General features: G+C 50.4%; 2 protein-coding genes across 2 annotated transcripts; one reads left to right on the top strand and one right to left on the bottom strand.

Annotated features, from left to right (window-relative positions):
• Positions 1-842: 842 nt before the first annotated feature.
• DLST (dihydrolipoamide S-succinyltransferase) lies at positions 843-17,098 on the bottom strand. The gene is made up of 15 exons (XM_030949209.1): positions 16,972-17,098; positions 12,552-12,585; positions 11,336-11,384; positions 10,228-10,283; positions 9,801-9,875; positions 9,352-9,407; positions 8,547-8,658; positions 7,870-8,025; positions 7,503-7,588; positions 6,756-6,853; positions 4,765-4,895; positions 4,127-4,200; positions 3,190-3,273; positions 2,497-2,664; positions 843-2,030 (listed from the first exon to the last, which is right to left on the bottom strand). The coding sequence occupies exons 1-15, from the start codon at positions 17,038-17,040 to the stop codon at positions 1,896-1,898; spliced, it is 1,383 nt and encodes a 460-aa protein (XP_030805069.1). The 5' UTR covers positions 17,041-17,098; the 3' UTR covers positions 843-1,895.
• A 1,889-nt stretch (positions 17,099-18,987) lies between these two features.
• Positions 18,988-25,892, top strand: PROX2 (prospero homeobox 2). Its single transcript, XM_030949855.1, has 5 exons — positions 18,988-19,284; positions 21,241-22,824; positions 23,344-23,448; positions 23,897-24,091; positions 24,191-25,892. Exons 2-5 carry the CDS (start codon positions 21,259-21,261, stop codon positions 24,374-24,376), a joined length of 2,052 nt encoding a protein of 683 aa, XP_030805715.1. The 5' UTR covers positions 18,988-19,284; positions 21,241-21,258; the 3' UTR covers positions 24,377-25,892.
• The last annotated feature ends 2,085 nt before the right edge of the window (positions 25,893-27,977 follow it).

The following is a 27,977-nucleotide window of genomic DNA, read 5'->3' as shown; positions in this document are numbered from 1 at the left end:
TGCAGGCAGCATTTTTTAATCAAAACCTTCTCTTTCATTCAACTTATTTGTGCAAGAATTAGACTCTCAACCCTTCCCAGAACAAAGAAGGGCTTTTTCCTTTTCCCCTAACCTATCTTAGCCAGGGCCAGGCAAAAAAGCTGACTTTGCACTCTGTTTTTGTCCCTAGCTGCCAGGAAAATGAAGGCACCAGTACCAGGAACTGCCCTCCTTTTCATCTGCTTGGCAGCTGTGAGTGCAATCATTTTCTGTTACAAGGGGCTGCCCTCTTCAGCTGTAGCTGGGAAGGGTACACCATCTCTGAAGTTGATGTCAGACCTGGGAAAACCCTGCCATGATCCAGGAATGATTTTGTGTTGTCCCAACGAGGACAGCTTGTTAGGGAAACACCGAGCACCACAGACAGCTTCCACTGTTCCTTGTTCTTGCTTCTTTTCTCCCTCTGCAACAGCCTTTCCACACCTGCATGAATTACAACTCTCCCATTGCAGCAGTAAAAATTCAACTTCTGAAAAACTTTATGAGCCTCTCTCAGGTCTTCCTCTTGGCCATCCTGCCCTTTAGCTAACACTGGGAATTCCTCACCATCTGTAACAGTTCTGTTGCTAAAAAAGGATGACTTCCAGCCCTAAAAACCTCCTCTTTGCTGGGAAGAGCCAATTCTTTGGCAGAGAGTTTGAGGCCAGCAGTGTTCACAGGCAGAGAAGACCCAATTTAGTACCTCCAGCAATGGGCTCAGCTCCCATTGCCTCTTTTCTCTCACCACCAGATAACAGGACTCTTGCACTACACTCAGGATGCTGCTGATGCCAGAGTCCTTGCCCACTCAAACACACCCCACCTTGCAGTCGTTGCAGAGTTTTATTTCATTTAAAATCCGCTGTGTTAAATATTTTTGTTACAAGTTCTGTGTAGGGGGTAAGAGTAATAGACTCTGCAGGCACTAGCAACCCCCTCACCCCTCAATTCATGTGTGCGCTATCGGATTCAGAACTGCCCCCCTCCCCCCAAACCAGCACCCGTGGGCTGGGATGTACATTTCAGTGAAAGGCCTGGCCCCCCAGCTGGGTGTGGGCTGGGAGCACGCAGGAAGCCAGCAGTCACACCCAGTGAGCTGTGTGCCAAGGACAGCTGCTGGGGGCTGGTTCTCACCCCCCTGTCGGGCATGTAATGGTGAAAGGGCTGTCCCCAGGAACAGTGCTGCCTCCACAGAGGTCATGGGCTCTGCCCACCCCAACAAGAACATTCACACCACCGTGACTGGGCTGGTGAGAGACAATCGCCAAGAGAAAGTAGGGGAGCTGCCACCCCGTGTTACTGTCTGTGGAGGGAGTGTAACCAGGGCACTGCCAGAAGCATGACACCTACCTCAAGCCCTGCTCTGACCAAAATTTTTCCTGCAAGTGGCCTCGGGGTCAGACCATCCTTGCAAGGCAGATGAGTGTGAAATATTTTCAAGCAAAAGATGGACAGGACAGTAGCCTTTCCTCTCCTCTCCCTCTCAGGAACCTCAGTGCTAGGCAGTAAAGCTGAACCTGCCATGGAGGGGCAGGGAAGGGTACCCTAGCACAACAGCAGCAAGCAGTTTCCAGTGGTACAGGACAAGCTAGAGGTGAGAGTTTGGTGCTGTGAGGGAGAGGATGCCACAATGGCTCTGGAAAGGCAGTGCCATTCAGTGGTTGGCCCACTGCACAGCAAGTTCTCGTGAGATACTAAACCTTCATTAAACAAAATAGGAAAGGAGGTAGGAGCTATTCCCATAATTCCCTTTGGGACAGCTCCAATCACAGCGGAGGGAGAAAGACTGGAATGACCCCTGCCAGTTCCTGAATGCCCTGCATTGTCCCTGCTGGTGCTGCCCTGTCCTGGGTGGGTTGTGTGGGGGTGTGGCTGCCCTACAGGTCGAGCAGCAGCACGCGGGGATCCTCCACCGCTGCCTTGATCTTGCGCAGGAAGGTGACGGCCTCTCTGCCGTCGATGAGCCGGTGATCGTAGGTCAGCGCCACGAACATCATCGGCCGCACCTCGATCTGGGCAGGGACAGCAGTTAGTGAGCTCAGTACTCCTGCCTGCATGCTCCCCTCCTGTGAACTCAGGGAAGACCTGGCTTTTTCCCACCCCAAATCCTGTGTTCAGGCCCTCCTGGATTTGTCCGGCCTGGCAAAATTATCTACCCACCCACCCACCCAGGCTGGGTCCATGCCACATACAAGATAAGGGCCCTTCCTGGAACCACTCCCTATCACAAAGGCTACAAGCTCCTCCTTCCCACACCTAAGCAGACTATAACCAGTTTGCCCACTCACAGATAGGACAAAGTCCCCTGCACAGCTCAGGCAAGTACTAGGGCCAGCAAAGGTGCCCTATACCCATTAGTCTCTTCTCCTTCTTCACACTGAAGCGTTTCAGAAGTGACACCAACCCCTTAGAAAAAGGTCCGCAGTCTGCTGAGCCCTGTCCTTTGTTCCCTAAAACCTCCTGTGCAGGTCCACCTACCTTGCCTCCCACAGCCACAGGCCTGTCAAAGATGGCATGCATGCCTAAGATGGCAGACTGGGGTGGGTTAATGATAGGTGTTCCAAAGAGTGACCCAAAAACCCCACCATTGCTGATTGTGAAAGTGCCACCATCCATGTCTTCAATGGCCAGTTCATTCTTCCGTGCCTAGAAGTAAAAATAAGGTCTTAGAAAGCCACACAGACCACAGAGAGCAAAGAACAAGGGAATTATAATTTCTCTCTCCAGGAATAAATACTGATTGCGAGAACTTTGCTTATTGATTTGGTCAGCTGGAAACCAGCACAAATTGTTCGAAAATGCATCCTGTCCTTAGAGTGAGCATCTAGTGGCTTTGGGGAAGGATTCTCTCGCCTTTGCTTCCAACTCCTGCTTTTGCAGGAGACAGACACAGGGACTTCTACCCCAGGGCAGTTCAGCCTTGGCCTTTAAGGACAAAGGTGAAGATACATCATGTTACTAATGCAGATTGCAGTCTTCTGGATGGGCAACAAGTAGAGCTGTCCTAGAAGGCAAAGGCACAGCCAGCCATGTAACTGGATCACTCCTCACAGCACAACTCAGTGTGTTAGAGGTCAGAGATGATGACACAGAGACCAAATCAATACATGCCAATCCAGCATTTGCAGTTCTTTCCATTCCTCTCAACCCTCTTCAGAAAACTTTCCTTACCTTCTCCCCCAGCTCGTAGATAGCACGCTCTATGTCAGCAAAGTTCATGTTTTCTACATTCCTAACCACAGGGACCACCAGACCCTGGGGAGAAGCAAAGTCCATGAATAGCAAATTCAGTGCAGCAACACAGATAGCTGTCATGCAACAGGAATCTGACGCAGCCCCAGAGAGCTCCTGCCTCCCCTTCAGCCCACAGCAGCTGGTTGGCAGAGCTACCTCACACCCTGGTAGCCTGACAGGAAACCTGGCATGACACACATCAAAGGCTGACACCTTAAACTGAGCCATCACCTTTGCCTTTGCTAGCCTATCTCATAAATCAACCAGGTCTGTCTGGAGCCAGCTCCACATTGATAAATTCCCAGGTAAGGCACTGGGAGATTTCAGCTGGCACCTCTTTCTGTCACCTCTTTTTGCTGGGCCTCCCCTAGACTTCGGGAGAAGACAGTGACAGAACTTCAGTCCTTGTCAAACCTCTGCTTCATAGCAGAACCTTCTAATCAAGAAGGTAATTCACTAATTCAACATCTGTAACCCCATCCCATACTCGCCCTGGACAGAAACATCTCTGTGGAACAGCCCAGCAAAGTTAGCCAGAGGACAGGACGCTCAAAGCTTTTACTGCCTATGTCACGGATTCATGACAAGAAAGGGTTTCCCTAACCCGGCCCTACTCATTAACAACTGAGATCTATATTGACCCTGCGACCAGATCAATTATTAAGATGAATATAGTGGTAGAATATTCTTGGTCCTCAACCTTCTCTCAAAACCCATCTCAGCAGTCCATAGTGCAGCAGGTGTCTCATTTATAGAATCAGTCTTATCAGTTAATTTCTGCTGCAGCAGAGCACAAAGCTCAGCTGGCTCAAAGTATATGATCATCCCATATGAAAGGCTGCAGGAAGCATGGACAAAGCTCCAAGGTACCTACCCGGGGAGTTGCTACAGCAACACTGATGTCCACATAGTCCCTGTACACAATCTCTTTGGTCGTGTCATCAATCACTAGAAAGAGAAAAAACCTGTGTTACATAGGCAGAACCTAAGATCAAAGGTTTGACTGGCTAAAAAAATCATAACAACTTGCTCACATCTAGCTTAAACATAACTCCAGAGAAGAATGATTCCTTCCTGTACCTGTGGGAGAGGCACCAGGACAGACAGAAAGAAAACAGTCCACACTGCTCAGTCCTCCTCAGTTATTCTCCCCTTGGTTATTCTGTTCTTCTGCGTTTCAGCAAGCACCTCTGACACACCCAGGAACTGCACTGTGCCTACAGCAGTCACCTGTACACAACCAGCAGGCTCTGCCCTCTGCAGGATGCATATGCACGGCCTCAGCCCCACTCCTGGTCACCCCTTCCCAGTCGAGTCTTGGCAAGCTGACCTCTACCTATGTAAGTGGCTTTAGCAAAATCAGCTGTAGCATGCAGGACTGTCCCCATGCTTTCTGTGCATTTGACTTGCTTCTCCAAGCTACTACTCCTGCCTGTGGACTTGGCCATTACCTTTCCCCCATTCTGCCATGCTCCCTAGATATGCAAGTCACCAGCAAGGGTCACCACTCACCTGCATTCACAACAGGCTGGTCCTGCAGAGCAAAGGCTGCAGCTTTCACAAAAGCTGACATGAAACCTAGCTTCAGGTTGTGCTTTTTCAGGAAAGTATCCTTGTGTACAGCTCTCATCTCCCGGATGTTGCTGTGAAACACACAATAACCACGGTAAACCAGGAGTCCAAGAAAACATCATTCTCTCTGAGTAACAGATTTCAGGGCCAACTCCAAGGAAGCAAATCTGGACCACCAAATGAGACACCTCCAGTCTGCTGCAAAAGCCTTCACATGTGATATAAACATGGCTCTAAGGTTCCTGCCAAAGGATCAAAGAGAAACTGGTCCTGGACCATGAGCTCCACAGCCAGGGTAAACCTGCAAGGCCCACACTGCCGAGAACAGAAGCAAGGTGTGGCATGGTATATTTCCTGCTTAGGTCTGATGTTGCCACCTATTCTCTGGAGACAACAGTGCCCATACCAGTGTGGCACCACAGACAGCAAATGCAGGTGTGGCTGGACTGACATAGAAGGGTGAAAAATCAGGATGTGGCAAAAGCAATAAACATGCAGAAAATAAAATCAAAGCGATCAAAGGAAAAGACCTCAACCACTCTGCAAATTCAGCACCAGACAGCACAACACCACTTTTGTACCCAACTCTCTGGCTTTGAGAGTTGAGTGAATATGAAAGGAACTTTCCCAGGAGCTATGGTAGTGGGTGCCAGTCCACCCACAGCTCTTGACCAGACAAATCACGTTTCCCCACTGTTTCTATTAATCAAAATTGAGGCCATTTACAAAACATCAACCAAGCTGCGGCTACAAGCTCTGCCTATTCTAGCCTAACATCAGATGCTGTGGAATTGCATGGTTCATCCCCTCCCCCTTCAGAGACCTTCAGTCTTTGAAGAGACAGTTTCACCAAGGAGCAGGATTTTCCGTGGTTTAGAGTGTTTGTTTTCCTGTGTCTAACCTTGTTTAGAGTTAGGATTACGGCCCAAAGACATTAGTGCCTCCCAAGACACAGAGGCTGCAGCAATGAGGATACAACCTGCTATGGAACTGCCTCATTAAGGCCTCCTCCTTTCAGACACTGACCCCCGTGGGAAGCAAGAGGCCCCAGCACAGGTCTTCACAAATCAACTTCACAGTAATCGATCCAAACCACATTACCAGATGCAATGAGAGCCCCAGGCTGGCGTAAAGCGACACCTCAATGAGCCTCTGAGAGGAGATAAAGCTGCAGCACTTCCCTCCAATCAAGACTATTTTGCCAGCCTTATTGTTCTGAGACCCAAATATTTACATGTTTTGTCTTAAGAAGTAGCATAGGATTTCACAAGACAATTTGATTTGGGCACAATTTCCCCTTAATGCACTGTAACATAAGCTGCCCACCCTCCAAAGACATTAGTGTGCTCACTCCATGCAAGCACTTGAGTCAGGAGCCCCCCACCTGCTTGAGAGGATGGGGAAGGGTGCTGCTCTGTCTCTAGAAAGCTGTACCATCTAACAGCAAAGGCCTTAGGCCTAAGCAATGCTCACCTGAAAGGATGATGAGCCCTGGAGAACCAACTCACTGCAAGTTAAACACCTCCAAAAGCAGTAACCTGGTGGAGCGGCAGAAAGCAGATGCTACATCTTGCTGTCTTCTAACAGCCACTATATGCAAGTGATACTAGCCCCTTCTGGTCTTCTGCCCAACATTTACCAGTCTTCCACCAAAAAGCCCACAGAAGAGGAAACAGAGACTACCCCTATTACAAGTACAGGTGACTCCCAAGGAATGACAGGCCATTAGGAAGCTCTGTACCCCCTCATACCACAACACCAAAGTGGTCGTGAAGAAGCTGCACAGATTGTGGTACATACCTAAGAAAGAGGGCCCAAAAGACATGCTGCCAGTCTCTCCAAAGAAAACCTGTAAGGTTTTGACTGCTATTTAAAGATTACTGCCTTAATCTGTTTCTACTTATAAAAGGAAAAAGAGGTTTACTCCTCACCTCATATCAATCTCATTGAAAGTGGTCAGCATGGCACAAGTATTCTGAGCCTCTTTCAGCCGCTGAGCAATACGCTGACGCATCCTATTCATTTTCACCTGCAAATTAAAAGGTGTAAGCAAAAGCTGCCTAAAGCTCATCCAAGGGCAAAATGCACAAGAAACTCAAAAGGCCCTCCTCTTGCCCTCTGAGTGACTAGATGTCTAGGGCCAAGGTTTTCACTCTAGGTCAGGAGCACAAGGGGCTGCGGATTTTCTCTCACTGCTCAGCTCAATCCACAGTTCACGTGCAAAGCAGTGCTGAAATGCATCACAGTACAGCTACTTCTGACCTCTGCATTCCTCAAAACTTCCAAGCATGCATAGCTTTCCATGTGGCTCAAGTGAGAAGAGCAGGACTGCTAAGAAAGCAGGTTGCTCAACCATGATCTCTTGAGAATACACAAGGCAGTTTCAGCAGCCTCAACCCTCTGCTGAGGGCTTGAGGACAAACCAAGCAGATCACACAAAGTCCTTCTGTCCTGAGTCAGCAGAGCTCAAGACAAGACTTTTGCCTAGAAAAGACCCGTGCCAGATTGGTCCAGGCTCTTCCTCCACACCACTTGTAAGTGGTTCCCTCACACAGAGAATTTTCCCACCTGAGCTGAGTGTGTACAGGTGGATATGGACACATCCGGCAAGCTCCAGCCAGAACAGATTATCACCTAGCAACAGAAGAGCTGGCAAGGTCCCTACTCCCACAGCTTACCCTATGCTCTGATCTGGCACCTTTGGTGGGCGCTGCCTCCCCAGGAGGGGCTGCCGCTGGGGCTGCAGCCGGCTTCACAGCAGACACTGAGGGGAAAAAACACATCAGTCAAAACCAGAAGCCAGGTAGAAAAAGCCCTGAGGTAGAAAAGCACATTTGAGCTCCTTGCTTAAGTGACACAGTATGGAAGCAGCTTGAATTAGGCTGGGAAGGTTCCAAGCACAGCTGAACAATCCAGTCTGGAGCAAGCAGGGCAATACTGTGGGAGGCCTTCACCACAAATGCCTCTGTTTGATGTCTTTAGCCTTATACACTGTCCCCCAAAGCAGAGAGACTCGAGAACAGGAACAAAGGGCCGTTGCCTCACCTGGTTTGCTGTCGATGGGCTGAGTTGACACAGGCGGCACTGGTGGCATTGTAGTGGGAATTGGTGCTGCAGCAGGGGGAGGAGCAGGCGCAGCTGCAGGTTCAGGGGCTGCAGGAGGAGGAGGGGCTGCTGCTGGTTTAGCCTTGGCAGGAGCAGCTGAAAGACAAGGAAGAACCATGGTAAGGGCACCAGCTTCCACTGGCAGAGATCTGTGAGTCCAACCAATCTAACAAAAGTAAACCCTCAAGCAGAGTGCCTTTATATTCTCAGCACTACTGAGCTGACAGAAGTCACCACAAGAGAAAGCCATTGTGAAAGCGTTTTACTCATCAACACCCTTGACCTCCTCACTGGAGGAGGCTGGATGCTACAGAGAAGAGGGCACAGAAGGGAGTTAGGGGAATTCTCAACTAGTTAGAGCTAAGAGCTCAGTCTCCTCCAGAGGGAGCAAAAGAGAAGATCCCCCTCAGAAGGATTAAAATTATGCTTTTCTAATGGACAAAAGGAGTATTTTCTTCCAGTTACAGAGGTAGATGAGGGAATTATTTAACCTCTCTCAGGATCCCTCTAAATGGTTTGCTAAATGCTAAAAACCATTTTTTTCTAAATGCTTAAATCTTCAGAAAAAAACTGGTGGAAATACAAAGGCCTACACAAGTTATCCATGCTTGACTTACCTCCAGTTTTCCTGAGTTTGAATAGAGGTGTCCCCCCTTCCACTTTGCCACCATCGGGTACCAGAAGGGCTTCAATCACACCAGCTGCTGGGGCTGGAACTTGCACTGATGTCTGAAAAAAAGAAAGTCAGTGCAATTCTCCCAAACATCAGTTGGAGACCAAGTGCCCAAGAGAAGATGCCAAAATGTGCAGAAATGCATTGTAACTTGGCACAGACAGCAGCTGTGCCTCACACTATTTGCACCAGTTTTCACACCCTCCACTGGGATTTTGTGCCAATAGTTAGAAGTTTTAGGATGCTGGCAGTGTAATGTATAGCCTGATCTCCACGGCACAGTCAAGAACTGACCCACTGCCAGCATCTTCCTGACAGCAAAGCTGAAAACAGAACTCAGCAGAGAATTCAGCAAGAACTTCAAGGCTTAATAGCCCTTTCAGGGGTGGATAAACTTAAAGCCTAGATTTAAAACGATCTGAAGACAACCTATGTCTGGCAGATTTCTCCTTTGTTTAAGCACAAACAGGTTTCAAAACTCAAAGCACTCAAATTGGAAGGAGAAGTAAAATTACAGCTCCAATAAAAAACAACACCAGTGATGATTAATCAAATGGATGAGTAAGGGTTATCAAGAATTCTCACTTAAGGCACAGCAAGTTTTATACTAGATGAGAAAAGCTTTTCTCCATGAAGAGAGCAGGAGACACAGTCAGGGCCCTGCAGGCTATAGGAGCTCTTAGCAGGAGAGAAGCCACACAGGGTACCTGCTACAGAACTAGAAGAAGTTTTGGTCCAGAAACTCCTACCTTGTCTGTTTCAATCTCACACACCACTTCATCTTCCGCCACTGTGTCTCCAACAGCTGAATGACAGATATGAAGACCACTGTGAGGAGGGAGGTGTGCTCTGGCCTCCCCTCTATACCCACAGCAGTTTCCCACGCTAACCCATAACTTCTTCATCCCACTTCTCCACTACTTCTAAATAAAACACTAGCTCAAGCAATCTACTGCACAGTTAAGAGTCTGACTCCAGCTTAGATATCTCCCTTCATCCAACAGTACCCCTGACAGAGAGGTGATGAGGCAGTAACTGCAGTTCTTAACCCCTTAGGAGAGCTGCAATTAAATGCCTCATTTGTCACAGACTGAAAGGCACAGAGCAGGATGTCAGCCAGTGAACTGTAATGGATCCCCAAGGTGTCCAACACAGCAGTAACAGCAATGAGAATTTCAGGGAAGGGGCAATTGCTTACCTTTCTCCCACCTGACATCTCCTTCTGTGACTGACTCTGCAAAGGCTGGTGTGTTCACCGTAACCACGTCATCCCCTGTGAGAGAGACAAACAGACTTGACTGCTTTCAGAGCTAAAAATTTATGGTATTGCTTCATTCTTGTCATCACAACTCTGCTAAAGGGCGTAGGCTGTCAGACATCAATTGCTGTCCATCTCCTTGCTTCAACACTGATCAACATTTAAACACCAGAGAAATTCACATTTGACTGAAAGCCACATTGTGACAGGAATGCCAGACAAAATCTTTAGGGCCCTGGGGATATAAACCCTGAGTCATCCATGCAGGCAGGATAGCAGTGAGCCTTGACCAAGGATGGAAGGTGGCTGCTGGCAGGACAGCAAGAGGTATCAGAAGCATCACGCTGATTCCTGCCTTTTTACTTACTATGTACCGCAGTGGTTCTGAAGTAGCGGACAGTGAAGACACTGGAGCTATTCACTCTGCAGAAAGAGAGAAGAGTATGAACACAGAAGAACATTCCTCTGCAGGCTGCCAGCACCAAGCTCAAGTACAGAATTTACACTTGCTTAATTGATGTGAAAGGCCGCTCAGCTGTTCTGATGTATTTGTTGCAAAGGACTCCTATTTACTGTTCAAGCTGCAACAATCCAGTCAGAAAGGAAGCATTACATCCTACCATCACTAGTGCTCTCAGAAACTCAGTGAGAACTGACATGTATGGAATTTCCATTTAGAAAGACAACCCAACAGAACCCTCATAGTTTAAATACTGATTAAAGGGTGACCTGGCCAGCCCACACAATGCCCAAGACTAGTGCAGCATGATTTTTTTACCTCCACATTAGGACTGCCATCTCTACAGAAGTTGTTAGATGCTCCAAAATAAAAGAAAAGCACCAGAAATTGCCTATGGCAATGCATCCAAAAAACAGCTATTTCCCTCCACCATGTTTCTTCACAGGGAGCTGGCAATCCCAAGCATTCCAAAGGATGATTTTTATATCTACTGACATCACATTTGGAAAACTGAAACAAATGTGCTCTAGCATTCCCTCTAGCACAGGCTGCTTTGCACAAAAAAAGGATTTGAAAGTATTTCGGCTTTTATACACGTACTCTTATGGTTATTTCCCCAAATGCATTTTTATAAGACCACCTCATCAGCGCAAACCCTGACATATGAACAACAGCTCTGTGAATGACCTCACTTCTCCCAATAGAAAATCTACCAGGAGACCATCATAGAGCAAACAACACCTCTAGTCAGATAATCAAAGAGTAGAAATCCATTTATTGCTGGTTTCCTCACTCCTGTCCCTTCCCTGTCCCAGTATCTAGTTGCAGACAGAGCTTGTTTTCAGTTCCCAACCTGCAAAACCTAGATTTTTTTTTTAGGGCTATCTCCATACTGCTACAATGTGCACAAGGATTTCATGACAGCCAACCATATTCTATTCCTCAGACCTCAAATCTTATCATGGCTAGAGCAGCCCCAGTCTCCCCACATGACAGTTTTCCTGTGGATACTTACATAAGCTTCCTGCTGTTTGTGTAAGCCAGTCCTTGGCTCCCAGACACACCTGTGAATGAGAAAGGAGTTATATTATCCAGTTGTCCAACCCTCAAGTATCCTCATCAGATAAAAGAAAGCAGAGGACACTGAAAGAAGTTTGGGACCAAATGGGGAATATATCCATGCAGAGACACCTAAGTGCCATCAAACCTGCCCAGAGCTTGCCAAGAACAGTGGTTTTGTCTTCATCTAGATTTATAGGGATGGGGAAAACAGCTATGACAACAAAGCTAATAAGGATAACATTGAAATGGGCAAATGAAGCAGAGCATTCAGAGCAAAACCAGGAAAGAGCTATGAGGAACCACCTCCAGAACTGCTGAGTTATCCACGCCTATACGAAATATGGAGCAAGGAATCAGCCCTGTAAGAGGCACCCCAGAAAGCTTCACAGCCACAGAGACAGCTAAGGAGGAAAAAAGGACTGAAAAGAGGGTGTAGGACAGAGTAATGAGCCACCATCATCCCTCTTCTCTACCCACTCCCTGACCAGAGAAAATTAGTTTCCAAAACTCACAATAGGGAAATACTTGCACAGCTTCCCAGTTTCACATACCCCACTGTCCCCTTCCCACACTGTTCATATGTCCTGACACTGCATTTTTTATTATGAACTGGACTCTTGTCCTTTATCACTTACAGGGCACTGGGCAGTTTTCCAGACTGATCTTAAAGAGAGTCAGCGTAGTAACTGGAGAACATAATTATCTCAATTGCACAATGACAGAGGGAAGAACCATTTCCCCACTTGATTTTTTAAAAAAGCAGCACAATTTCTACAGTGCAGCTAGAAAAAAAACAGAGCTCTAAGGAAAAACAGTTTAAGCATCAAAGAGGAGTTCACAGGCACACCAGATCTGACATGTCACTTAATATTCATCCATCATCTTCAAAGGAGTTCATTAGAGAGCTAGGGCTCTGCAACAGCATGTGCTTTGAGCACTGAATGCCTGAAATACATTGTGCTGCTGCTGTGAAACCTTCACCAGAGCCAAATGGATCAGGCAGCATGTACATCAGTCAAGGGAGGCACTCCCATGGAAACTTAGCTCATTCCACTGCTTCTTCACTACAGACTGACAGAAACAAACCCCAATCAGACCGATTACCAACCTCCATCATCAGCTCTGATCTTGCTAGGTAGCCTGAAATTAAACAGAAGTGTAAGACTCACCAGACAGAGGGCATCTTGCCAGAGTACAGTTCCCCTGTCAGAGAGAAAAGGATGTATCAGTATTGCAAGAAGACAAATCCATCCTAGAAGGACTTTGTTTTTTCCCTGAGATCTGAATCAGACACAGGATCCACCATTCCCATGCTCCAGTCTTGCAGGCATGCCACTTTCCCACAGTGAGCTAGAGCAGGAGAACACCTATGCCCTTCTTTATCCTTTGTCTCCTCCCAGGGTGCTTTATGATGCAGTGATGCTAAATTTGGTGCTTGCATTTTCCAGTTCTGGATCCAGAAGTTTTGACCTTCTCATGCACTTTCCTCTTTAAGAAGGAACAGATTTCCAATAGAATTTGCTATAAATGAGAAGATAAAGGGTACCTACTGGATATGATGATAAAACATCCCATGATGTTTACTCCTGCAGTCATGAATGCAGCATCTAAGGGTTTTAAAATTTTTTTCTAAAGCTATGCAGCCTTTGAACTCCAGAAGACCAGAATTCCTCTCAGTGGCAAAATTTCTACTGCTGTTAGTTAGTCGGGAATTCCACATTCTTTGATGTTTCACTTCATACCTGTGTAATCATTGACCACACACCTAGCTCAGCATAACAGTGCTCAAAAGTACAACACACTTCAAAATATTCAATTTCAAAAAAGTCAATTACTTCCCCCTACTGTTATTACATACTTCTCTCACATCAAACCTGCAGGATTGGAGAAGATAAGAACTCTTTAAAAGCAACTGGAAAATAGCACTGTAGCCATGATGGAAATGCACTTGACTGGCTTAGAATGACAGCAACTCAAGAGCTCAAAGCAGCTAAGTTAAAAGTTAGATTTCCTTCACACCTTCAGGATGTGAAGTTTGCATACAAGCCCTGATTTCATCTTCAGCAAAGCAAGCAGGATGGGATATAACTGACCTTAAATATCAAAATAATTTGAGGAGCAGTGTGGCAAGACAACAGAGACCAAGGACCAACAATATACTTAAGCTTGGCACACCATCTACAGGATTGAGTGCTGCAGCATACAAAAACACATTCAATGAACACTTTGTATCAAAACTACTAACAGGCCTGGAATCAAGCCCTTGGTAGTTTAATTATCCAAGCTTATAAATGGATTTGACTTGTTGGATATTAACACAGAGACAACTCAATGATCAATGGGCAATTCAACAGGGTTATAATTAGCTGTGGCAAGGATGCGGGCAGCCAGTCTGACTTACTGCTAAGCTCCAGCACAACACCATGCAGCCTCCCTGACTGCCACTTCACTGCAGGGATCAGTGATCCAGAACCAACAGTGCTGCAAAACCAGCTTGTGGCAGGGCCTGCTGAGCCCCTGCCCCAAGTCAGGTTGGGTAAGGGAAAGCAGGAAGCACTGTGCAGACTCGTAGAGTCATCTTGAATGCCACAATGCCTAATCTTGGTGCAGCACTGACCCTGCTAATTCAGATCTGGTTTGTGTAGAGCCAGCTCTAAGCCAGGATCAGTAAGACAAGCTCCAGTTTAACTCCACTGGGTCAGCTCTCTAGAGCACCACAATCCTCAGCACTCTGTATTGATCATATTTTTCCCACTTTCTGTAGGGTCCCAGATAGCATGGAGTCAATCACCAATTGAGTATCAAGCGACCTGAGTTCCCCTCTATACATTAATGTTTCCCCGGGTGCTTTAAGTGGTTAAAGGCATTCCTAGCATGCCAGACAATAAATTGCTAAGAAAGGAACAGCCTCAGACTGATGCAAAACCAGACAATTTTATTTGCTCAGGACCAGTTTACTGTGGAGTTAAAACAAAAAGGAACGTCTGTCCTAAAATAAATCACTGTGAGAAAACACCTGCAGCTCTCTTCCACCAGTGGTGTCAAGTCTGTGTTCTACAACTGCAGCAAAATTAAGGAAAAAAAATGGTATCACTCTACCCTTTGCCTTTAAGGTTAAGAAATTAGGGGAAGAGCTTAATGTGAGAAGGAAGCCAGTAATAAAAGATACTGTGATTTCTCTGGCTTACATTCTGCAGAACTGCTGTGTGTCTGTATCTTAACCACCGTACCTCAGATGAACATGCAGCTTCAGGAGACACTGGACAGGGCTGCTTCCTGTTCCCTTTTTTCCCTGAAGGAGTCCTTCTGATTACACCTCTTCCTGGATCACTTGGCTAAATCTGCCCTCTGCCTTCTATTAGAGCTTTTTCAGTGAGAATGGAAATGTTTCAGTTTTGCCACGTGGCATTAGTACTTTGGGTCAGTTTAAAAAAACAGCCTTCACTTGGGGAAAGAAGTCTTGGTCTAATTAGCCAGTGACTCATGTACCAAGTGATTAATATTTCCCTCTTGTTTCACACAACTTCTCAGAACTGTTTTTATAACTGTTATTATAAAATAACAGCGTCAAAGTGACCCTGGCATGCACTGTCCAGGCCACACCTTTCAAGGAGCCATCACCTTCCAGCAGGTCAGTACACACTGAAATAAAGGATGGAATACATCAGCTACAGCAACAGCCTGTATACCAACAGTGAGGGACCAGTTCAGGAATCTGATTAACTTGACAGTGCAGCTCATTTCAACAGAGGCACACCAGAAGGCCAGTGCTGTGCAGCTCCAACAACAGGCACAGCAGCAATTGGTTCTCCAGCCATGGCTTCTTGAGAGCAAAGCAGCTGCTGCTTCAACAAGGATGAGCACAAACCCCTGCTGCACAGAGAAACCCCGCTGCATGGCTTTCATGGATATCAAAACATTATATACAGCATGGGAGGGCAGATGCCGAGATGGGATGGAGATAACAATGCTGAGTGGTGGATACTGTGACTAACAGGCTCAGAACTCTTCCAGCATGAGGGGAGGATTAAACAGGAAAGAAAAAGTTCTTTACCAACTCCTGCCCAGATAAACAGAAGGATTTGATTCTCAAAGCATTTTACACAGCTCCTGATCAAATCTATCTTTTCCAGGCTAGCTTTTCCCTGAACTTTTTCACGTAGCCTTCAAGGTCTGCCTGCCCCTGCCCTGACTCTTACGTGCTACAAGCTATTGATGCACATTAATGGTTTCTACTTGATATGAATTCAGGACCTCTTCTTTTACAGACAGTCAAAACCCAGTCAAACTTTCCTCACCCTCACTGACTCCACTCTTCTCCAATTCAATCCTCCCCTTCTGAATTTTGTACATGTCTACTGTTCTCACTTCTGCCATCAGAGGTTTGCCAAGGTCTGGAATTTCTATCTCTCCAAAAAGCCTGCATTATATCATAATCAAAACTTACTTCCCATATCGCTATTCAAATGGAGATCAAAGTACTACTATAACTCTTCCAGTACATCTAACAGGTTAACTAGCATTCAGCCTAAAACCTCCTGATTTTCAGACTAGTTTTGTAAAAGATTTGAATACTCCATCTGACTTCTTCCTGTTCTTTATAATTACACAGCACCACTGAGAGCTGACAAAGGTCAAATATTGCTAAAATGTCACTTTGATAAGCTTGTTTAAGCTGCATTATAATCAATATGTCTCTACACTTCAAGCTGTAGCTTATACAGTTACTTGTAAGTTGTTCGTAATGCAGTTTTACATGTATACACATGCATTTCTAACACAAAGGTGTCTTTACATCACAATCTGTTGTTAACACTTGCTCGCCTACATTTGCAGGATGTCTAAAACCAAGTCTCATGCTCGAAGGCTCCAGCTGCTCAGGGGAAGAGAAGTGATCTTTCCCATCCCGTAGGTACGCACACACAGGTGTGTGCGCATGGAGCTGGGCATGTTTGCTGTTCAAACGAGGATGTGTGCGGCAGGACACAGGACCCAGCTGGCCAAGGGCAGCCCCAGGGTTAAGCAGCTACCGGGTTCTGTCAGCCCCCGCTGCAGCCGCCAGAGGTTACCACCCTTCGCAGCGGTTCAGTGACTGCCCTGAGAACCGAGCACAGAATTTACACAACAAACCGCACACCGGTTTGGTGCCGTCCCGCCCCGGGCGCACCCCGGCCGGGGGGGTCTCTGCCAGCGCAGGCCGGTGGCTGCCAGCAGCGAGGGCCCCGAACGCTACAGCCACAGACAGGCGGGGACGGCGGAGCCCGAGAGCGGCGGCGCTCGGAAGCCCTTCCCGCGAGTCAGCCCTGCCCGGTGCCGGCCGCCGCCGCCCTTCCCGCGGGGCCGGGCCTGGCAGCGGGGCAGCGGCACCCGCGGGGAACGGGCAGCGCCGCGCTCACCGCGGCCCCTGCTGCGGGACAGCCTCGCCGCCCCCTTCCCGCGCCCGGCCCCGCCGTGTCCCCGGGGCGGCGGTGCCCAGCGCCAGGCAGCAGGGGACGCGTCCCGGTGCCCTTGGCGCCGCCGACCTCGCCCGCCCGGCCGCCGCCCTCCCTCGCTGCCCCGCTCCCCGCGGCCGGTGCCCGCGGACCGTACCTGTCGGAGGGCGCGCAGCGAGCGGCCCAGCGCGCGGCCGAGGCAGCGGGACCGCCACAGCGGCACCATCGCGGCGGCGGCGGCGGCGGCGGCGGGAGGGGCCGCAGGGCGGACACCGGAACCAGGCCCGGCGCGAGGCGGAAGCGCGCGGGGCCGGACCAAGAGCCCAGAGCGGGGGGAGCAGCCGGGGCGGGACCATCGTGGCAGGGCCGGGCTGTGGGGCACGGCCGGGCTGTGGGGCCGGGCTGTGGGGCCGGGCCGGAACCGGGGCTGCTCATAATATTGCTGCGTGTTATCATATGCGTAATAATATAGGTATTAACATATCCTGTATAATATATGTGATATTAAGTACTATTACTTATAGATCACATACAAATAAAATATCTATGTATTACATATGCTTATATAAACATGTATCTGCACATATAGATGTTATTATACGTAGTGGTATGTGTATATGTGTAATAGACAACCCCGTGCATGACGAGGAGTGCCGTTTCATGACGCTGTGCTCTGAGGCAGCTCTGGGTGGCTGCAGGGCAGCTGTGGCCGTGTTTCCCCTGCTCACCCTGGCAAACCACGGCGCTCAGCCCGTGTGGGTGACATTGCCGCAAGCATCACCCCGTGGGATGCTGCATGGTTAGAAATGGGCAGTGAGCTCATCTCAGCATGGCAAACAGGAAAATGAGCCCACAAGTAAGCCCTGTTCCTCAGCTGCTCTCTGTATGTTGAAAACATTTGAGAATTCCCCAGCTAGCTTCTGTTTTCTGCCTGCTTCCAGGCAGGGAACCACAGGTGGAAGAAAACCCAAGGAACCTATTTACAGATTCTGGGAATCAGCCTGGGATAGTTACAAAGGGCTGTCTGGCAGCCAGGAATCTCTCAAGGAGCCAAGTCTGGGTTATGCACATCTACTTAATTTAGCCACTGCTTAATAATATATGAATGGTTAACTGCAAGCTTCAAAATATGAGATCATTTTCAAAGGAAAGAGGTTGAATAAAAATCAACAGGGGATTGTCTCTGAGGCTTTGAGGATGAGCTGACTGCTCTAACAAAAGGTAACTGAGCCAGAAAGGCTCTCTGTCAGGGATTTCTCTGTGATCTGTCTTTCGAAGGCTAATGTCCTTGAACAATATTGACCACCTGATGTCAACTGCCTTTAACTACAGCCTCCTGCCTAGCCAGTGAATACACCAGGCATTGCCATGCTCAGTTAGCCTGTGGAAGCAAAGCAGATGAAGCCCCAGGAGTGGCATGCTTGGCTAGGCTTTGCCCACCCACCCACAGCTCCTGCATGAGGAGAAGTGTCTGACAACCACGTGTGCTGCTGGGGCAGGTGGGTTTGTCCTGGGGCTGGGGTCAGGATGTGCTCAGCTGGGAGTGATGCCAGCTCTGCTGGTGCTGTCTGTAAAGCACCCTGTGACAAGCAAGGGACTCTGTGTTTCTTCTTCTCCTGTGTTGTCCCATTTCTTGGCCATGCCCTATTCTGCAGACCTTCAGGGCAGCCAAATTGCCTCCGTGCCCTCATGGTGTGGGGTGTGGGAAATGCCTGGCCACTTTCCATGGAAGATGGGTAGCTGGTGGGATCTGGACCAGCTCCTTCCTTGCTTGTGCCACGGCATGTCAACCTGGTGTATTTGCATCGTCTCACCAACATTTCACTAGCCTGGGTCCTGAATGGGCCTTCCGGCCAAATTCCAGGCCAGAATTGCTCCTCTGGGGCTCTGCCCACCTGGGCAGCCAGCAGCTCGGCACCTGATAGCCCTTGCCTGTCTGCTTCCAGGGGCTAACGAGTGCGGCACACAGCAGGGAAGGTGGCCGGACGCGGGTGTTGGACCTGACCTCCTGGCTGTCCATCTGCATATTCAGAAGTCGTTCCCAGCTGGTTGGCTGCCTCCGGCCTCCCCACTCCCTCTTTAAAGGCCCTGAGCGCGGCGGGAGGACGCGCCGGCGCTGCCTCTGCGGCTCCCCGCGCCCCGGGGCTGCCCTCGGGCGCCGCGTTCCCGGGGCTCCCGGGGCTGCCCTCGGGCGCCGCGCTCTCCGCGCTCCCGGGGCTGCCCGCGCTTCCCGCAATCCCGGGGCTGCCCGCGGCTCGGCTCGGGCACCGGTTCCCCCGCCCAGAGCCATGCGGCAGCCGGGGAAGGCTCTGCGGGGAATTGCCGTCCGGAGGGACAGCACGCCGCTCCGTGCACGGCTGTCCCACCGAGGAGCACCCAGGGAGCCCATGAGGGGAAGCTTCAGTTTTGGAGATGGCACACTCCCCTCGTCTTCTGAACACCTTCGTTCCGTTCCTGTCTTTTTCTTCAGGTAGGACGAGTCTCGTCTGCTTTTTAGTGTTCTGGAGCGTGGCACTAGTGAAAGCTGCCAGTAAGAGTGGGAACCAAAGCACACACCCGCTAACTTCGAGGGGAAAGAGCTGCAGCAGCAGGAGGAGTTTGCTTAGGGCAGCACCTGCTTGCAGCGAGGGGGAGCCAGGGCCACCCCAGCGGGCTGCCGTGGCCTGGGACGGGAGGCTCTGCTCCCTCCCTCCAAATCTCCAGAAGAAAGACGGTGATGCTGCAAACCTTAAGCAGGTGGAGGTCACCTTGCCAGCTCTGAGTTGATGTGTTTGAAAGGGGTGTATCACCCAGGTTCCAGGGGGCTGGGAAACCTCAGCCCAGGGGACAGGCAAGCTCCCGACCTTGCTGTTGAGCACAGCAAACAAGAGAAATTGTGAACAAGCATCAAAAGAAGGTGTTTCTGTACAAAAACAAGTGAGGTTACAGGACCACAGCGTTGAGGAAGGACTAAGGCTGGATGGAATCTGTGACTGCAGTGTGTTTGCTGTGCGACTGTGCTGGGTGCAGAGGGCAGGCTGAGAGGCAGCTGTAGGCAATGGTCAAGCTTGTAACACAGGGGCAGGGCAGGATGGTGAGAGCTCCTGGCAGCCCAGCCTTGTGCTGGCTGAGGATAAATGGAGCACTTTGAAAGACCCTACACCAGACTCTTAGGAAAATGAAACCCTAATGGTCAGGATGGGTGGGGAGGCAACACAGATTAACATGTGGTGTCAGATAACCCAGAAAATACTTGGTTTGTCATGGCTGTGGCTCTGCAAAAGGTAGAGCGGTGCCAGGCACCTGCCTGGAATTCAGGGTGTTTGAAGAAAGGCAACCTGCTAAAAACCCCTAAGAAGAAACCCCATTTTCTACACTGCCTGGAGGACTTGGCCTGGAGCAGCGACAGGGACAGGAGACTGATGGTGTTGAAAATGATCAGGTATTTCTGGGAACAGCAAAAGAATCTCAGACTTTAAAGGGGTCCAAAAAAGACAAGAGCTGTCCTAATTTAGTGGTGCAAAGCTGCTGCTAATTAATGTGGATAAGGAAGAAACATCCCTCAGGGATGGTTACTGTGTAATTGCCCAGGATACAATGTTTTACACTTTTGCAAGCGGGGAATGACCGGAGGGGGTGAATCCCTGCTTGGAGTCTGCATGACAATTTTAAGCCTGGGGCTGCTGGCTCAGTATTTTTTCCTCTTCCCTGATAATCCCCATCCTCGTTTCTTTAATTCAGTGTTTTGCCAAGCCCTCAGGAACCCCATGTTGTGTTAGCTTGACCATTTCGATGCATCCTGCTCACAGCAGGTCACATTGCCCCTTTACCCTGTCTGTGCCCTCCTCCACCAGGCTCTTTGCGCTGGCCCAGCCCCAGGTGCTGCCACCCATCCCGGGCCCTGGGGGCTCTGCTGGGGGTGTTGGGGCCAGCAGAAGCCGGCAGCACCCATGGCCCAGCTGGCTGTGTGAATACCTTCACCAGGGATGCAGCTGCTCCTCTGCGCTCTGCCAGCACCCAAACCCACCCTTTGCCCAGGTGTACGTGGCAGAGGGCTCTGCCTGCTGCTCCCTGCCCTCATAGCAGAGTCCACAAGCCCAGAAGGCAGTTTCCTCAAATGCCTCTGGTGCAGATGCAGCTGGTGATGTGGAAGTTTGCGCTGCCAGGCGCTGCTGGGCCCAAAGCAGGTGAAATGTATCAGGGCACAATGAATGCCTGGCTGGTAGGTGGGTGGTGGGGTGGCACCCAGGGCATTGCTGCTGTTATGTGACATCTGACAGTCTGCTCACAGGTTTTGCAGTGCCTGGAGATTTCTGCCTGGGTCACTCCCTGGTGAAATAGTTTTTGCAGGGGAGCAGGGATGCCATGGAAACCTGGAGAAAAAAAATCTCTATCCCTGTGCTTGGAAAACTGCTGTATGAGGTCCTGTTTCTTGCTCTTTCTCCAGTTCCACAGCACTAGCAGGATGAAACATCAAACATCTGGGAAGCCTGCCAGTCTGTCCAGGCAGGAAGAAGATACAATGGACAGCAGGACTGGCTTTGAGCAGGATAGAGACCGTGCCACTTCAGGGCATGGCCAGGGGCTGAAATTGGAGCCATGTTTCCAGACTGACTCTCTCTTGCCTTCCCCCAGTGCATCCCTGATTCCACAGCTCCTCAGCCACACAATGGTTGGCAGGAACCTGGATCCCACCGTTCTTTTCCCTTCCTCTCAGGCAGTGGCTCTGCCCCATGACTACAAATGTGGTGCATGTCCTGGAGAAGGACAAGCCCTGGCTTTCCCCAGGACCCGTGGCCCAGCTCCCCTGCCCTGTGCTGGTGATGGGGACCAGCTCTCCAACCAGCACCCACGGGAGCAGCTCTGTGACCAGCACCTGCGAGCCAAGCGGGCCAGGGTGGAGAGCATCATCCAGGGCATGAGCCTCCCACCAACCCCACAGGCATCTGACACAAGCCTGGAGGCACCTTTTGGGCATGAGAGGGAAAGGGGTGGGGACATGCCCCAGGACAGCAAGAGGAAGCCAAGGGTGCCCCAGCAGGGCTTGGGGGCAGCTGGAAGAGTGGCTCCCACAGGGGGCAGCTCCCATGCCAAGGGCTGCCAGCAGCTGAAAGAGCAGCTCTGCTTTTTAGAGCAGCAGCTGAGGTGGCTTCAGGAGAAGTTCTACCAAGTCTGTGACTCTGAGGATGCTGCCCAAACACAGGAAGATTCTGAGAAAGTGCAGCCACTGCCTGGAAAGCCCCAAGACAGACTGGACAAGGACAGTGCCACTGCCACCAGCAACCCACGCCGAGTGCCTCTCAGGAGGAGTGTCCTGGAGGCGTGTGGGCTGGAGGAGGTTGAGGACAGAGGTGACACAGGTGGCCTGCCCTCAGCAGTGAGGGTACTCTCACAGGCACTGAAGCATGAGCTGTCTGTGGTGACATCCCAGGTAGTGGACTCTGTCCTGAAGACTCTCTGGCCAAAGGCAGACAGCCACATCCAGAAGCAGCACCAGAGCCTTCTGATGCTGGGGCCAGATGCCAGGAGAGAGTATTCTGCTGGTGGGAAATGCAGAAAGCCTCTTGCTAAGCCATCTCCCATGAATGCACCAGGCTCCCTGGGCTCACCCCAGGCTGAGGTCCTGCCAGGAGCTTTGGGGAAGAGCCTGAGCTCTTATGTTGCCTCCTTCAGCTCAAAGGGGGTCAGAAAATCCTCTCGGGTACCCAGCATGGGTTATTCTCTGGGCTCAGCCACCTCTGTCCAGCACAGCCAGCTGCTGAGCCAGCTGTTGGGCCATGGCCAGCACAGCCCCTGGGGCAGTGACTCTCGTGAGAGCCCATCTGCTCTGGAGAGGGGTTGTCCAGAGCCCCTCGAGTTGCCCTGGGGATCTGTTAAACTGAGGTCATCGATTGTGAGACAGCAGCAGCACCATCCCCTGCCCCTGAGCCCTGCCAGCATGGAGAGCCTGGCACTGCTGCCAGCTGGCAGGGATGGCCACGGTGATCTGCCAGCTGCAAATGATGGAACACCCTTTGCCTCGACCCACATATCCTTTGGGGGCAGCTAGAGGTCCCTGGGGAATGTGCTCCCCTTGTCCTCTGCAGCCACAGCTTGGCACTGCTCCTGCTGGTCTCTGCAGGGCCAAGGTCCCTGCTGCTCCATAGGGGCTAAACAGATGTGGGCAGGAAAGGAGCCGTAAGCCATGGAGGGGCACTGCCATTCCTCAGGGCTGGCCAGATGCTGTAGCATAGCTGTGGGTATAAGCCAGGAGCTACCAAGCCTCCTCTTGGGCTGTACTGGGGGTCCTGTCATCTTAAACCATGAGCAGGAGTCTCATAGAAATTCTGGCTCTCACAAGACTGTGAAGTGCTGTGGGGAGCATTAGCTTCCAGGGATTCTCAAGGGAAAAACCAGAGGCTGTCCAGCCAAGGATGAACCCCCTCTGCCCCCTGACAGGCCAGCAGGGGCTATTGAGGGCACTGGGCCTGGTGTGTCAGGGGTGGTGCTCAGGGACATGCCAAGCTCGGGGTTGGCTATGTGCAGGCTTTCCTTGACCCCAGGGCAGATGCAGGAGGCGCTGACCCCCGGGCACCTGAAGAAGGCCAAGCTGATGTTTTTCTTCACCCGCTACCCCAGCTCCACTCTGCTGAAGACCTACTTCCTTGATGTGCAGGTAAAAGAGCAGCAGCCAGAACTGCTGCGGGGCAGGGCTCCCACGTGGTGTGGCACCTAGCCTGCCTCCCTGGGAACCATGAGGAAAGGGCTGCTCTTGTGTCCCCCTGCCTTGCTGGCAGGAGATGGGGACAGCACCCATTTATTTCAGCATGGGCTGCCCAGGGGCAGGTGCACAGGGCAGTGGCAGACATGGGCTGTCAGCTCTTCACTCTGTGCAATCGAGTTGTTCAGATTAAAGCCCCCCATGAATGTGCCTTCCCACTGCAGGGCAGCTGGGATCCAGATCTCAGTGTGGACAACACCTGGGACATGCTGATGTCATTGCCCCAGCTTGGGGATGGCTGGGTTTGGGCCAGCCCAGCAGTGCCTGGCTGGGTTTGCAGGGGCTGGTGGGGAGGGAGGATCCAAGCTGGCCTAACACCATCCCCTGGCTGTCCCCCCACCAGTTCAGCCGCTGCATCACCTCCCAGCTCATCAAGTGGTTCAGCAACTTCCGTGAGTTTTACTACATCCAGGTGGAGAAGTTTGCCCGGCAGGCCCTGCTGGAGGGTGTGGTGGATGCTTGCACTCTCCAGGTCTCCAGGGACTCAGAGCTCTTCCGTGCCCTCAACATGCACTACAACAAGGGGAATGACTTTGAGGTGAGGAGGGGGATGGGGGAAAGGGGGTGGTGGTGCTTGTGGGGGTCAGGAGGCACCATGGCATGGCGGTGTCACTGGCTGATGCCTGTCTTGCTGCAGGTGCCCGGGCGCTTCCTGGAGGTGGCCAGCCTGACACTGCAGGAGTTCTTCAGTGCCGTCAGGGCAGGCAAGGATGCTGACCCCTCCTGGAAGAAACCCATTTACAAAATCATTTCCAAACTGGACAGTGACATCCCAGAAGGGTTCAAAGCTGCTGGCTGCTCCCAGGAACTGCTCCACAGCTGAGTCTCTGTGAAAGCAGCCCTGGGTTGTGAGTGCAGCCACCATGTGCACCTCACGGGCACTCCGTACAGCACCTATTATTTGGGGTATTCTCTTTCTGAGAGCCATGCACTCTGTAAGACAGCTCCTTGGGTAAGGCCTATCACTTGCCTCATGTGCTGGGATTTTATGCTGCATTGCATATGGTGCATTATGTGCATTCTATTCTGCTGCTCAGAACTGGTGAGGAACGCCAGAAGGGAGGGACAGAGATGAAGCCATCAGGTTGGAGCCTGAGAAGTTGCCCTGCCCCAGCTCTCCCTATGACCCTGACTGAGCTGCCTTCATTCTCTCTTCCAGAGGGTCAAAAACCAGGGCAAACAGCCTTGCTGTTTATAAAACAGGAAGAGATCCTAGTAGTGGGCAAAGTTTCCTTGGCACAGCAGACTAGCGGATGTACTGAGTCCAAAAGCATGACTCAGTTTCTGTCCAGATACAACACACCAGTGTCCAAAGAAAACAGCTGGTGAATTCCAGCGCTTCAAGCATTCCATGGGGATAGCTGTTCCTGTCTGGAATATGTAAAAACTATGTTTGTTGTAGCCAACAAGAATAACAGTCTCCTCCACCTCCCCTGTGCTGTGAGACAAGATCCCCCCGTGCAGCTGTGTGCTGTGGCCAAGCAGTGTGTGCTCTCCAGCAGTGTTCTTTGGCATGCTGGAGGAGAGCAGGGTGTGCACAGCCAGCTCTGCTTGGCACTCTAAAGAGCCTCCATCAGCCCATCACCTGGGAGGACAGCTCCATGTTAAACACCCATCCATGCTCCCTCACACCGTGCTCCTGCTGGCAAAACTGCCCCAGGCATCTCTGTTCTGTTCTCTGCCCCTGGTGAAAGAGGAGAATGTGATTTGAGATCCATCAGTCCCTGTGGGTTTAACACAAGCTGGGGAAGAATTGGGCCTTGACATCCACAACCCCATTGCTGTAAGGGCTGTAAACTCAAGGAGGTTTCTTTACCCTATGGCCAAGACTTAGTGACCACTATTCCACCTGATGGAGCACGGAGAAGTGTTTTGTCTTAAGGGCTCTCTAATCTTGACAGAGGTGGCAGTGGAGAGGAAAAGGCTGTGAAGAGGAGGGAGTCCTGACAGACGCATGGCACGAGGGCACGGGGAGGGCAGTGATGAGCCACAACATACTCACACAAAACCCTCAGGGAGAAGAAGGCTGGGAAAGGGCCAAGGTAATTTTGGGTGTGCTGTGTCAGCTGGTACTAGAATGCAGCAAATGACTCTTGAGAGGTAAATCACAGCTCCAGCATCAGTCAAGTGCATGGGGTGATCCACAGGCAATGCATCTATAGGAGTAAAGAAGTGGAAACATCAGGACATAATGGGGAGCTCTGAAATAGGGGCAGTTACGAGTGTGGCCACCCAGATTTCCTGCTTCATTTTGTATATTTATTCCTCCAAGTTTGTATATTTTACAACCCCAACACCAAATTTACATGATCCCTTTCTAAATAAACACATTGTTTAAGTTACCCCTTCACATCCCTGAAGACGTATTTGACAATGTCTGTTCTAAAGAGTTATCCTAGGAATTTCTTGCTTTTTGTTGGGAAAAATAACACTGCAGCAAAAGGGCAGTCCTTCTGCCAGCATCTCTGTGGGGTCAAGCAGGCCCCACTAACCACACCAGCTCCTTTAAACCTGCCCCCTCGCCCCAATGGTTAGTCTGCTCTGAAGTGCAACTTGTGAGGATCAGGAAGGGGGGCTGGAGGCACACAGAGCCATATACCAAAGCTTAAGGGTGCTGGACTCAAATGTACAACATCGGATAAGTGCTGCTGGTGGTACCATGAATGTGCCATTCCTGCAGGCAATAACAACCTCAGAGCTTAAGTAATGCTTTGGGTAGGCAAAACCAAAGCTGCTGGGAAGGGGAACGATGGGCTGGCTCAGGGAAGGGTCAGCAAATTCATCTGTTCTAGCTAAATAATTAGGGAACATAAGGTACAGGTTTACTGCAGGCATCCTGCTGAAACAAAGCTTTTCACACAAAATTCCTGGTGGGGGTAGCAGCTTCTTGCTTCCTGTGGCAACATGCAAGTCCATGAGTGTCAGTAAAACAGCAGGTGGGGGACCAAGTACAAGACAGTGCCCCAAATCCCAGTCATGCAGTGGCTGAGGTTGTAGGAGATGTCTGGAGGTCATCTTGTCAAACCCCCTGCTCTAGCAGGGCCACTGAGATGGCTGCCCAGGACCATGTCAGAGGGGTTTTAAGTATCTCCAAGTAAGGAGGGACTCTACAACCTGATCATTAATTAAGACATTTGATAGGACTGGACTATTTGCAGCAGTATTTTTGCTCCAGTGGTTGCCACATAATTACAAGTGGGTACTAGAGAGCTGTATATTACACTGGTTTTTGGGAAATGTGGACCAGTGTGACCACGACAAACAGCATCTGACACCAGTTATCCTTTGCCTTTGCCTGTGATGAAGTCTCACTACTCGTATCCATGGGTTCAATTCTGCCCATGTAAATTTTCCATCTAACAAGGATGTTAAAAAAACCCCCAAAATAGACAAAGAAAAAACACCAAAACATCCCCCCAAAAACAACAACAACAAAACCAAAACAAAACCCCAGAATCAAAACAAAAAGCCCTCCACCATGGCTAGAGAGACTCTGCAAAGGACTCAAGATTACAGGCCACTTGAGCCATTGGCTGGCATCTTCTTTGGCAGCTTTTTAACCTCTACCTTCAGCCATGTGCAACAGAGACCACACAAGTGTCAGAGGTGCAGAGGTAGAATCTGCCCACCTTTTTGTCCCCCTGTGGTCCTCCTGCAAGCAGAGATCCTGTCTGGGGAGCCTGGAGTGCAGCTGCCTCCTCCGGGGCCACTTGTCTGTTTGGAAGCAAGGGGGTTGCACTCAGACCGGCATAACTCTGCTGCTGAAGCCGAGTGAGCTGAATCCAAAAGCCTTGTGCTCCTACGAGAGCCTTGGAGAGCAGCAGCCAGCTGAGAAAGAAGGAGCTCCCACTGCCTTCCCTCCTACCTAAGTCACAGAAGTACTGATATGGAGAAGGCAGTACCTCTGCTGGGAGGTGGGGAAAGCCAGAGTTCTCTAGGGGCAATGGAGCCTGAAGAGTGAGGGAAATAGGGTGTGAATTTCAACACTGTCCAGTCACTGGCGGGGTTCTGCAGGGCTTCAGTTCTCTTCAACATCTCAATGACTTAGGACTCAAAAGAATACTCAGAATACTAAGTTTGCCAATGTTAACTCCCTTGAGGGCAGAGAGGCCCTGCAAAGAGACCTCAACAAATCAGACAGATGGACAATCACCAATTGTATGAAGCTGAACGAGGGCAAGTGCTGGACTCTGCATGTGGGATGGGGAAAACCTGGTTGTGCATCTCCACCATCCCCAGAAGGTGAAGCAGAGGGGCAGGCACTGATTTATTCTCTCTGATGACCAGTGACAGGACTTGAGGAAATGGCATGAGGCTGAGTCAGTTTAAGTTAGGTATCAGGAAAAGGCATTTCACCCAGGGGGTGGTTGGAAACTGACACAGACTCCCCAGGAAGTGGTCATAGCCCCAGGCTTGACAGAGTT

This window comes from Camarhynchus parvulus, chromosome 5 (genome assembly GCF_901933205.1).
Source record: "Camarhynchus parvulus chromosome 5, STF_HiC, whole genome shotgun sequence".
In the NCBI taxonomy this organism is placed as follows: domain Eukaryota; kingdom Metazoa; phylum Chordata; class Aves; order Passeriformes; family Thraupidae; genus Camarhynchus; species Camarhynchus parvulus.
Note: the sequence above shows the minus strand (reverse complement) of the source record. Positions and strands in the feature narration are given on the sequence as shown.

What these genes read in the sequence shown, in the direction of transcription:
- PROX2 (XM_030949855.1), top strand. Translation starts at nt 21,259, where the DNA reads ATGAAACATCAAACATCTGGGAAGCCTGCCAGTCTGTCCAGGCAGGAA. An exon ending in CCTTTGCCTCGACCCACATA is followed by an intron (nt 22,825 to 23,343) that starts TCCTTTGGGGGC and finishes CCAGGGCAGATG; the next exon opens with CAGGAGGCGCTGACCCCCGG. An exon ending in CCTACTTCCTTGATGTGCAG is followed by an intron (nt 23,449 to 23,896) that starts GTAAAAGAGCAG and finishes TCCCCCCACCAG; the next exon opens with TTCAGCCGCTGCATCACCTC.
- DLST (XM_030949209.1), bottom strand. Translation starts at nt 17,040, where the DNA reads ATGGTGCCGCTGTGGCGGTCCCGCTGCCTCGGCCGCGCGCTGGGCCGC. An exon ending in CAGAACCACTGCGGTACATA is followed by an intron (nt 9,876 to 10,227) that starts GTAAGTAAAAAG and finishes TCTCTCTCACAG; the next exon opens with GGGATGACGTGGTTACGGTG. An exon ending in CTGTGGCTGTGGGAGGCAAG is followed by an intron (nt 2,031 to 2,496) that starts GTAGGTGGACCT and finishes GTCCCTGCCCAG; the next exon opens with ATCGAGGTGCGGCCGATGAT.